Source organism: Fundulus heteroclitus, unplaced genomic scaffold (genome assembly GCF_011125445.2).
Source record: "Fundulus heteroclitus isolate FHET01 unplaced genomic scaffold, MU-UCD_Fhet_4.1 scaffold_42, whole genome shotgun sequence".
Classification (NCBI taxonomy): Eukaryota; Metazoa; Chordata; class Actinopteri; order Cyprinodontiformes; family Fundulidae; genus Fundulus; species Fundulus heteroclitus.
The window spans coordinates 1,226,980-1,239,084 of NW_023396835.1; the positions used below are offsets into that span (position 1 = coordinate 1,226,980).

The following is a 12,105-nucleotide window of genomic DNA, read 5'->3' on the forward strand; positions in this document are numbered from 1 at the left end:
TTATGGGAATCAATCAAAACTCACTATTCACATCAACTGTGAAATATTTATGTGCTGCAGTAACATATCTGCTCGAAATCTGTAAAGAATGTATGCTTGGATTTTATCCCATTAAATCAGGAACATCAGGTTTCAATAATCTCAGAACATAATGATGTTAAATTATAGGAGTTACGGTTTATTTTCAATAATTCACTAGTTTTGCACTTTGTCCAACTTCCTGCTGAGCTAATCTGCAAAAAGGAAGTATGTCACGAATGATGGATAAATAAATAATATCAATGTATGTTTATGGAAAATAGTCAAATTATTTTAACGGAACAATTAGTTGCGTTCCCATTTTTTTTTAAAAAACATAAACCCCTAAAAGGATAACTACCCGTTGACATTAGTATGGTTGATCTTTTTCTGTAGGAAAAATATCAAAGCACATTTTTATTTTCCACTGAGGTTAGTGAATTTGCTGATGGTTCTGATCCAGCTGATCTCGCTGGTTAAGTCTAAACCTGAAACTGAAGCAGGAAATATTTGACGCAGCATCAGGACCACAGGGGGACTCTGGGGAAACTACAGGAGACGACGGACAGGAAGGAAAAGACTCAATCCTAATCTGTTTAGCTCCTGAATCTTCCCTCAAATCTGATCAGATCAGATCTGACTGCTGATCAGTAAACAGGTTCTTCTATTTTTAAATGCATCTGTTGTTTAGAGGAAGTCACATTTATCTTTAAAAATTTGTGGTCAGCATCTTGAACTTTGTGCTTTTCCATGTGAAACTCTCCACTTCCTGTGAAGTTTACAGGTTGAAGGAACCAAAGCTGCATAATAACCGATTTTAAAAAGAGGAACAATCTTCTGTCCAGCGTCACGTTTTCAAAACAAGGTTTCAACATCAAAATGAAGAAGCAACCAGGTTATCTGATACTCTCTGAGCACGATGAGAGTGAATGCAGCTTGTCAAGACTTTGGTACAATCAACTGGTTCCCTTATATAGGAACTTTGTTGACCAATCTGTATAATCTGATTGAATTTGACTTTCTAAAGTGCCTTGAGATGATGTTTCATTAATTGATGCTATATAAATAAAATTGAATTGAATTTTTTCCTCCCAACATCATATTTTACACAAAGCAAACTGAACCGGAACGTTTTCAGAAGGTGGCGTGTGAAAAACACCAGAGACTGAAACCCTGAAATCAGGACTAATCAGGAGCTTCGTGCTCCAAACTCAACAGCTGCACCGCAGATTTAACTCCAGGAAGGTTGCTGACCTGGTCACAACACAGCATCACTATCAGACTGGAGCCTGGACTTTGACTAGGCCACTCCAGGACCTTCAGTTTGTTTGTTTTTTTACAGGTGGCTGTCTAATCCAAATGAGTGTGGGCTGAAGGTCATGAACTGATTTTCTGGTAGAGACCAGTGATTATTTGTAAGTCATACTCAGCATTATTTTACTTGACCAAAGCTCATGACAGTTTGTCCTTTTCAAATTATAATCTCTTATGGGGAAGAACATTCACTCATCCATTGTCTGTACTCGTTTATCCGTGGAAGGTTGTGGGGGTGTTGGTGCCCATCGCCATCTTGGCCGAGGTTCACCCTAGACAGGTTCACAGTCCTTCACAGGGCAAGTTGTTTTTGTCCAATATTAAAATGTATCTAAAATACAATAAAGCTCAACCTTAAACACAACATTTCCACACAAGTTGGGAAATGTCAGTTTTCTTTTTAGGTTCTTTGAGCAAAGTCAAATGTTATAGACTCAATTTTACCACTTTTGATAAAACACTACTAAAGTGATAGATTTTCTACTTTTTAAATCGACTGATGTTGTGTTGGAGCAGAAAATGATGAATGAGTGGCAAATCAGGACAAAGTTTAAAACATCTTAACTGCTTAAATACTGGGTTCTCCTAATTGTTTATCACAGCCAGGTTAAAGGGGTTAGAAACTATATGACCAGTTAACTTTCTGTGTCTGTTAGCTTGTCCTGAATAGTCAGAAGAAGACATGTGCAGCAAAACTTCAGTCTCTGATCTATCAAACATAAAGCAGAACCCCTCCTGTGTCTCTAATTTCTGCTGTTGCATAACACACCTGCAGAGAATATGACAGTTTAACAGCTTTACTACAAAGAGAGAAAAAAAAAGAGAAAAAAAAAAGAAAGCTCATCTGTTTACTTTTTAACCACCCAAACAACCAATAAATCCAATGTTGGAAAAAAATAAAAATAAAAATCAACAACATATGAGGAGATTACGGAGAGATTAAAGCCATTACTGCATAAAAAAGACATCTGAAGCTACCCTGGTAATTATTACTTTAATGTAATTTAAGGTGAATACCTGATCTCACATTATATTATAATCAGTGTGATATCAGACATCTGAACTGTCTCAACCAGCAGCCTGACAACACCTGAGGGAACACGAGACAGCCGACAGACTCCAAACATCAGGATGTAGACGATGTGAGTGCAGCAGCAGAGATATGAGGCTCAGCTTCCAGTGGGAGAGCGAAGCAGCAGACCGTGTTAATAGCGTGTATGGTGCCCTGCAATGCAGCTATGTCGGGCCATCTTAACAATCTACAGGTCTGAGCATGGAGCAGACAGTCAGGTCTCTGAATTCAGCTCAGGCTCAGACTAAATCAAGATGACCGGGACACACAGGCAAGAGAAATGTCAATTAATCCTGCAAGATTGATTCCAGGATCCGGGTGTTCTGGGAACCAGCGTCGTCTCCGTTTACACCGGTTTAATTTAAAAATCTATTAAGATACTTCAGTCCAAAGCCAAAGGTGTGAAACTGAACAGGTCACGTTCTAAAATAAAGTCCAGTGCTACATTTTCTGACAGCTCTCCATTTGGAAAAACCTTTACAAAAAAAAGGTCCTCAAGGGAAATCAGGATTGGTACAAAATCTAATTCTTCTATGTCAGAGTGAAAATATTCTCAATGATACATTACAGTAGCTGCTCCAGGATCTGCAGGCAATTTATAAAGCTGTGTGATTGAGCATGCAGTCAACAGCTCAAAAAACATTGTGTAAAAGTTTACATTTAAGGTTTGATGCAATGGATAACCCAAAATCCATATGGTGACTGTGTCCAAAATTTATACAAATAGTAAACTAATGCACTACTAGAAACAGGTAAATCCACCAATATGAGCACCTTGGCATGCAACAAACATCTTGACTTAAGTCCAATTTACCCAATAAAAATGAAAAGTAGCCAGAACTTAAACCAGAACAGCATCGCCACAAACTGGTTGCTCATTGCTTTACTGGATTAACCTCTGATTGAGGAGGCAATACAATTCTTGTTCGATAGACACCATTAGCCATTTCAGTTCCTCAGTCACACAGAGGACAAAGCTCAGAGGTTTTATGATGAAATCTTCCCAGAGGGGCAGAACAGAACAAGTTTTGAGACTCACTGGTCTGAACTCAGGTTTAGAATTTTCATATTACATTTGTGGTCAAACATAACAGAAAGAAAATGTAATCTACTCTGGAGCAGTAGGTTACGGTAAAAGAAAAGATTAGCTAAACTAATTTTGGCTTAGCTTTAGACAGAGCTGTCAAGTTTCATGCAATGAGCGTGAGACACAATTTTACTGACTCCACCTGTACTCACGCCATGCGACGTTCCTCATGCAGAAAAATTACAAAGCCCATGTGGGGTGCAAGTGACCCACTCACTGCTCTGTCCGATATATATATCCAAATTTAAAATAGCGCAACGTGACGGTGAAAAATATTTGATCAAATTGACGATTAGCAAAGTACCTAATATGGTTAGCCTAGCTACAGTACTAGTAGCTAGGCTAGTAGCTGGTAGTAGATATCAGTACAAAATTTACAACTTTAAATTCCTTCCAAGGACGATGCAACTGCAGAGTTTAGTTTTACCATTTATTCTAAAATGGCAGAGAAACAATAAGGTTTCCAGCGCTGGACTCATAACAAAACCATTCCAGGCATCATCTTGCAGACAAACAGCCCTGATCTCCTAGAAAACATGGCTTTATCTAAGCTCCGACATTTCCTCCAAGGGGGTGGTCTCCTCAAGTGATGTCTGTTGAAGGAATGTGTGATCATGGAGACTATCTGTTTTCCAGTGTTACTTGGTGGGTGTCTCTAAACTGACTAAGTGAATGTACGTTTCTAATTCACAAGGAGAGCTGTTCCATTAAAAGCTCCACAGCCTATATCAGATTAGACTAGCTTTACCTTTCAGCAAAAGATTACACAAATAAAACAACGTAACACTGATTAACATTTCTGAACATGTATATTCATATGTTTTACATACAAAATCTGAGCTGTAATAGGAAAAAACATAGATTTAATAGCTGCCAAGACAAGGAATCCAAGCCAAGGAAGTAGGCAAATGTTAACTTTGAAGCCATGGAAATAGCCAAGCTAATGTTAGCCCAGGCATAGCCAAACTAATGCTAACCCAGCAATAGCCTTGTTAATGCTAGCCTAAAAGTAGATATGCTAACTGTAGCCTAGGAGTAAACATGCTAATGCTAGCCTAGAAGTAGCCACGCTGATATTAGCCAAGGAATATCCCAGCTAGTGCTAGCCTAGGAGTTACCAAATTATTGACGGCTGATGTGTTGATAAGATAATGCTAGCCTAGGAATAGCCTTGCTAATGCTAGTCTAGAAGTAGACATGCTAATGCTAGCCCAGGAATAGCCTTGGTAATGCTAGCCTTGGAGTAGTCATGCTCATATTAGCTAAGGAATATCCTAGCGAATGCTAGCCTAGAAGTAGACATGCTAATGCTAGCCTAGGAGTAAACATGCTAATGCTAGCCTAGGAGTAGTCACGCTCAAATTAGCCAAGGAATATCCCAGCTAATGCTATTCTAGGAGTTACTAAATTAATGGCAACTAGAGTGGCTAAACTCATAAGCCCCATGAGGGATTAAGCGGTTCAGAAAATGGGTAGATGGACTAGCCAAAGAGTGGTTAAGCTAGTGGTTTTTAAGCCTGTTCCTCAAGACCCACTGACCTGTATATTTTAGGCGTTTCCCTGCTTCCACACACCTGACTTAGATAAATGGGAGATTCAGAGGCCTCTGCAGCCCTTGATGGCTGCTGGAGAGTACTGCAATCGTTTGATTCAGGTGTGCAGGGCCAAGTTATGATACCTTATTTCACATGCATAGTTATATACTCTTCCTTGAATATCTTATTAGTGTGCAAAAGTTAAACAGATCTGAGCTGTCAGTCAGAAGACCATAGCAGTCAGCTGTGGTGCCATTTTTTTCTGTTGTTGCATTCCAGAATTATTCATCTCCAGGCATCTAATCCAGCTTGTGTTTTTGAATTACGTGACATGAATGTTTACCAAAGAGAGAAGAGGAATTCTGTCCCTGCTCTCAGTGAGGTAGTGGGAAGCATGGAAGGGACTTAATTAAGCATGAAAGGTGTCAGATGACCTCTGGTGTTTTCAGCTGTGCTGCCAATCAAACATCTGCCAGCATGAAGCTCAAGGACGTTGTCCAAAACAACCACGCACAGTCCTTCATGCTCCGATTCACCCTGAAACACACTGTACACCACTATCTATGTTAAACGGCAAAGTTTTCAATTATTGGAGGAGTCATACAGTGAATAAGTACTCTATTTGCCCCTTAAAGATGTACTCTTCTGCTCCGTCATGACATTTTCAGCTCAAATGAACTTTACTATCAAACAAAGTTAAACAGAGTTAATGTTGCATGGTGGTGCATTGGTTTGCACTCTTGTCTCACAGCTGGAAGGTCCCGGGTGCGAGTCCCGGGCTCCACAGGGGCCTTTCTGTGTGGAGTTTGCATGTTCTCCCCATGTCTCTGTACGTTTTCCTCTACTTTTACTCACACAAACTATTTTTAGAACCGTTTTCTTTAAATATAACTTGAGATTTCTTTTGATGATTTATGTCAAATGCAGCAGAGGTCCATTTATCGGACTGCTCAATGATTATCTAGAGTTCCTGTTTTAAACACATTACCACCCTTGTACGTAAAAATATGGGTATATTTTTTTTTTTGGGAGGGGGGGTTATTTTGCCAATGCACTCATTGGGCTTCCATGAAGATAATAGGATGCAATGCTGAATTTATATATGATTAGGAAAATATACTGTCAAGATATTGTAAAGAGGAAAATTTTTTCCATAATACGAGGCACTTTAATTTACTCATTTATTTTAGTTAAGTTAGTGTGAAGTTAAGTGAAGTGAAGCCTGTTCTTAGCTCACTGTGTAAAACCACCAGCAGCAAACATTTTGTTATATTATTATATTGTTTACAACAGCAGGACGGCCATCTTGTTTCACAAGCATGTTTCACAGGTTGTATTTAGTTGCACTTTGAATTCAGGTCACCTCTCAGACGAAATGCTTGTCATAAAAGCAGATTTTTAAAATAGTTTAATTTATTTTTCTTGAACGAAGGGGGAGGGGGGGGGATAACTGGATTAATATGGATTATGAACATAAACCACAGAAGAAGACGTCCCCACTTGGGGCAGAACAATAAATGCAAGCCAAAAGTCTTTAGATCTCAAATACAGGTTCTCAGGAGAACAAACTGTAACCTTCTAGTTATTTTTTTGCCCTGTTTAACCTTTTAAGACAAATATGAGTAAATTCACAATGACACGGCAGCTGCTGAGGAGAACAGACCATCACATAGCAGTGGGATTAAAAAAGCAAGTACCTCCATCAATCAGTGCCCTGCTGCGGCTCGTCCCTCACCATTATGGTTACCTGGCATCAGCTCCCTCACTCTGATTGGTCTCAAGGCGCGTCAGTCAGGCGGAACCAGTCTGCTGATTGGTTATTAGGCCTCAGTGCTTCTTTCAGAGCAGATCGATGGCCGTGGCCGAGCGTGGGCTTGTTCAACGACTCTTTTGACCTCCCTCACTCTATCTCTGTCTCACACACACACAAGCAGGAGTCAGAAATAAAAAAAAACAGCCTCCTACCCGACTCATTGTTCTCTGAATCCATCTTGCTGGAGTTGAAGCAGCGAATGGCCTCCCAGGTGGACTTGGACGCCTCCGTCTGGTCCCGTCTCTGTGCCCACCGTCTCTCTCCCCCTGTGCCTCTCTTTGCCACCCTCCTCTACCTCAGACACCGGCAGTCATCACTGACCTTGCAGTGTTTGTGTTTCCCCTCGCCGACAGCAGCAGCAGCAGCTCTGCAGAGCCCAGTGTGTGCATTTAAAGCGCCCTTAAACTCTCTAATGACTCCTCTGAGAGAAACACAGGAAACAGAGCCCAATGGACGGCAAAGTGTTTGTTTGCTGGGATTATGACAGTCAAAAGCCTTTTCAATCAACCTGATTGGAGCGGAGTCCTGCTGACTTACTGAGACAACCTGCTGATGAAGGACTGCAGCATTTTAGAACGTGTGAACATCAGTTTTTCTGGGTATAAGTATGCGTGGGCCTCAGCGGTTGTGTAATAAAGATAAAATACTTCCATCTGTCAGCGGGCTACTTTTAAATCTGAAACATGAGGCAAGTTTTGGTTTCATAAATTCCAACACAGATATCTGAAAGTCATCTGTGTTGGTATCATGATGGATGGTGACCAAACGTTGGTGTCTTCTTAGCGGTTAGAGTCAACCAGTGTCTCCAGCTGCTTTTTCAGAACCAACCGTCGGTTCTTAATGGGATTATAATCTGGGGATCTTCCTGACCAACAATGCAAAAGTTCAGATCACCTATCTTTACAGCATCTGGCTCAGAATCTGGACCCAGTGGGACTCCATAGCTCAGGTGCAAGTGAAAGATTTACCATTATAGGTCAACCGATATATCGGCCAGTCCATATTTTTGGTCGATATTTGCAGTTTTGTCCTATATCGTTTTGTCACGAAACCAGAGACAGAGGACCCAGTATTCAGGCCAGACAAGCAGATGAGCTTTAGAGGAGTTTATTAAAGGCAGTCTGGTAAGACAGGGACAGGCAGGCTCAGTGGTCAGAGTACAATCCAAGGTCGGTACACCAGTAGAACCGAACTGATAGGTTGGTGACTGACTGACAGGGGAGTGACAAACTGATTGGGTGAAAACAGGCAGGTGAGCAGGCAGGTGAACAGAACTGAACTAAAAGCTTGCAGAACCTTGACTGATACTATAAAACCAAGAACAAAAGCAAACCACAACAAAACTCAAACTATTCCATAAACCAAAACTAAGACACAACCTAAACCTAGGACAGAATCGGTAAAATAGAAAGAAGTACAAAAACAAACCAATAACAAAACTCCAATCATGACAGGCTGATACCGATTCATTAGCGTATTCAGCAGCTTTGAGATCGCGTGAAGTGCATACATTACCACTCCATCCCTGGCAGAGAGCGGCTGGTAAAGCAAGACTGGGTGCCAACAACAACAACAAGGGCACATGTTCAACTTTTGATGTAGTTTTATTTGCCTAATTTAGCTGAATCTGGCCTTTGAAAGTCTGTTGCTTTCTCAGCATGAGCGGGAGGAAACAGTGGTGCGTCTGTTTCTGTATCTAAAAACCCACGTCTGCTCGCCAGCTGGCGAGCTGCCACTGCTGTGCTTGTGTTTGTTCCCATGGAGAATTATGTATCCACATAAAAGTAATTACCAATCACTACGCGTACAGCATCTAACTTTCCTTAGAATAATGTCCATACATGGTGGTCAGTGTTTTTTCTACTCCCCACTGAACTAAAGAAGCTCTTTTCTCGCTGTGACCATACAAAGCGCTGCCATAAGAGTTGTGACGCATGTTTTTTCTCTGTACCTTCCAAACGGCGTTCTGAAGCTGATTGTTAATATTAGCTGGTTATAAATAAACTGTTCAGTGTGAACCCCGCCTCTGAGCCACTGACAGCTGGAGATTGGCACCAGCAACCCTCAGGACCCCAACAGGGATAAACGTGTTGGAAGATGGATGGATGGACTCTTGTTCAATTGTTTTTTGTCATTGTGTCATTTTTATCATGTAGAAAAAAAAATATTGGCCTCAAGAATCACCCCCCCCCCCAAAAAAAAAAAATAAATAAATAAATAAATAAAATTCTGATGGATAAACCTTACAGACACAAGCAAACTCGCACAAACACCTACAGGTGCTTGGATTCAGGTAATTACAGACTCACTTCCATACAGAAAACCCCTATTATTATCTTCAGCTGTCACTTTATACATGTCGTATTAATGAATACTGCATATTGTTCAGTGACGGTATGAAGGCGTTGGTTGTTTAAACCTGTAACACTTTATCGGCTGGTTCTGCTGTTCTTTTTATATTTCTCTATGTAACAAAAGTAATTTCCCTCTGGGATTATTAAAGTATGTCTGATTCTGATTCTCTTTGCAGGTGTAGAAGCAGACTGAGGATGTTATATGGCTCTCTCCCGTTCCTCTCCTCTTTCACCTTTTCATCCATTTTAGCATTTTGTCTCATCTGTTTCCCTCCTTTTTTCCTCTTCTACCTTTCCATTTCAGTGTCCATTTACAATGAAACAGTCCCAGAATAAAGTCTAATAAAGCTTCTTGCATATATAAATCAAGCGGAGCACTATGGTAAAAGCAGTAATACTCCACTGGTGGAAGTAAAATCTGTTGGGCTCTTTTTGGCATTAAGACAATTCTTATTGCCACATTGCCAGACAGGACACTATACAAATAAAGGATAAATAAAAATCGGCAGCACATATTGGGTATAGGCTAGACATTGTCAGAGTAATCAGTATCGGTCTCTGCCTTAAAAAAACCTGGAACGGACAATATCCATTTACCATTAAACGGGAATCTGTCAGACCAACATGACCCTAAACCAGCAAAGTTGTCGGCAGCAAGTTGCTGCATGAGGGGACATTTTGATGTCAAGTGTTGGCCGCATGGTTTTCATCAGTGGTTACCAATGTCAACACAGGAAGGGAGAGATTTAAGCACAGAAGCTTTAGACTGATGGATTTAAAATCTCTTTAGTTTCAACTTTGCTGACGATATGACTAAAATTAGGTTTACTGATCATTTTGAGCAAAAAAAAACAATAGAAATTGCTTTTTATTTTTAATAAAATGTTTTTTTTCCAATCCAATACATACATCGGTTTGTTCTCCACAAAGCAGCAGAGAAACCCAAAGCCACAAACTTTCTGCAACAGCGTCACTTAAAAAAAGCTTTAGCCGGGACTATAAATAAATGGGAAACACACAGTGTGTCTGTGTTTGGATGAAAGTATGAGTATGTTGATCTGTGTTCTCCAAAGGCCTCTTCAGCAGCAACTTGCATCCTAAAAAGGACAAACAGCAGAGCCGACGGGTCTCTGACAGGAAAAGAGAAACCAGCCTCAAAACTTTTGGTGAGTATTTCATTTCTAAACAACCAAAACGTGGAATGTGAAGGTTTGTCACAGAGATCCTTAAAAAACAGTTGCTGATGGAAATCATTTAGCAGCAGAGAGAGAACAACCAGCAGAACTGCAGGTTCTGTTGAATGATTGGTCAGACCGGGCGCTTCCCTGAGTAAATGCTAACAGGTCAGAGTGACATGCAGGAGAAATGTGGGGGTGTAAATGTCACCGGTCTCCTCACATGACGGCGCCGCACTTCAGCTGAACAACCCAAAGCTTCCTACTCCCGTCTGTGAGGTAAACACTCGTATTTGGTTTATCAGGAAAGGTCGGTCCGTTTCCACTGCTCCTCTCATGTTTTAGCTCGATGCAAAGCAGATGTTCATTCAGGGTAAATTTAGCTCTGCGCGTGTCTGAGCAAAGAGCAATCTGTTGTCAAACATGACGTGATTCCCATCAGCAGACAGATCTAATCAGCTAATCAGTGAAAACATGAAGACCGTCACAAAGTGGACCTATCAGCTGGAGAACATTTCCAGGATTAAAGAACTGACGTCCCAACGAGAGAAACTCCTCTGTGCGTTTATCTTTAGTCGCATTGATTACTGCAACAGTGTTTTCACTGGTCTGCCATAAAAAAATCTACTGCAGCTGATCCAGAACGCTGATGCTCACGTTCTGACTAAAACCTGGAAGATAGAACATGGACCCGGTTCTGAAGTCCCTCCACTGGCTCTCTGTAGGTCAGACTTTAAAATCCTTCTGTTAGTTTATAAATCACTGAACAGCTTAGCACATAAATACATTATAGACCTGTTGTTGCTGCATCAACCCTGCAGACCACTAAGAACTTCTGGTTCTGGTCCACTCTGCAGAACCAGAACCAGAACCAGAACCAGACATGAAGAAGCAGCATTCAGCTTCTATGCTCCACAAATCTGGAACAAACTTCCAGAAAACTATAAAATCAGCAGAAACACTTTAAATCAGACTGTAAAGCCTCCTGTTCAGAGCTGCTTTCAGCCATAATAACAGGAATACTGACCAACATAATGATGTTTTCACCTGATATGATTTAATGTTGGATAACTGGTCTCACAACCAGTGACTGATTCTGTGTATTTATGATGTTTTTATGGTTTCATTGTGTAAATCACTTGCTGCTGAAACGTAATAAACAGATAAACTTGACTAGATGGGCGAAGTGAAGCAACAACATGGCTGCCAGTGGCCTTGAGCTTCCACCCGTCTCACGTGGATAATGCAGCAGGAGTGTTAATGATTGTTTGTTGTAACACTAAGAAGAAAAATTTCTTAACCATGTGAAACCTGTGCTTTTACTTTGAAGGCTCATTTTCCCTGTACTCCTTCCTGAAAGGCCCCTGCAGTAAGCTGGTTTGGTAGAAGATCGGTAGCCATGATGTTAGCTGCCTGCAAGGCACTAAATACGCCTACTGGACCTCTGAGGACCCAACGCGAAGTAAGGGGTTCAACAGGACTCCAGAATGTAACCAGCGAGGGAAAAAGAAAATATTTTCTGCTACAGTCCTTTAAGAAGATGATAGAGAAAGAGCTGCATGGTCCACAGAGTAACAACACCCTCCCCCACCTGTTGCTGCACATTGCTGAACGGTCCCTACACCTTTCCTCGCGCTTAGAAGACGACACATTCAGCTGATAGTAACAGAAACACAAGGAGTCATGGTATGGAAACTAGAGGAACCTGACCCATCAGCCTTAGAAGCTAAAAACTGC

General features: G+C 41.0%; 1 protein-coding gene across 8 annotated transcripts in view; it reads right to left on the bottom strand.

Moving 5' to 3' along the window:
* The window catches only part of efr3a (EFR3 homolog A (S. cerevisiae)), a 120,835-nt gene that overhangs the window by 99,422 nt on the left and 9,308 nt on the right, over positions 1-12,105 (bottom strand). The window contains exon 1 of one of the 8 annotated variants that reach the window (XM_036131339.1): positions 6,992-7,458. The exons of 1 other annotated variant lie outside the window; for it this stretch is intronic. In XM_036131339.1, coding sequence (XP_035987232.1) covers positions 6,992-7,016 — 25 coding nt within the window. In that variant the 5' untranslated portion in view covers positions 7,017-7,458. Of the gene's footprint in view, positions 1-6,991; positions 7,459-12,105 lie in introns of those variants that run through there. 6 more of the 8 variants (XM_036131338.1, XM_036131342.1, XM_036131341.1 and 3 more) reach the window with 6 other exon arrangements.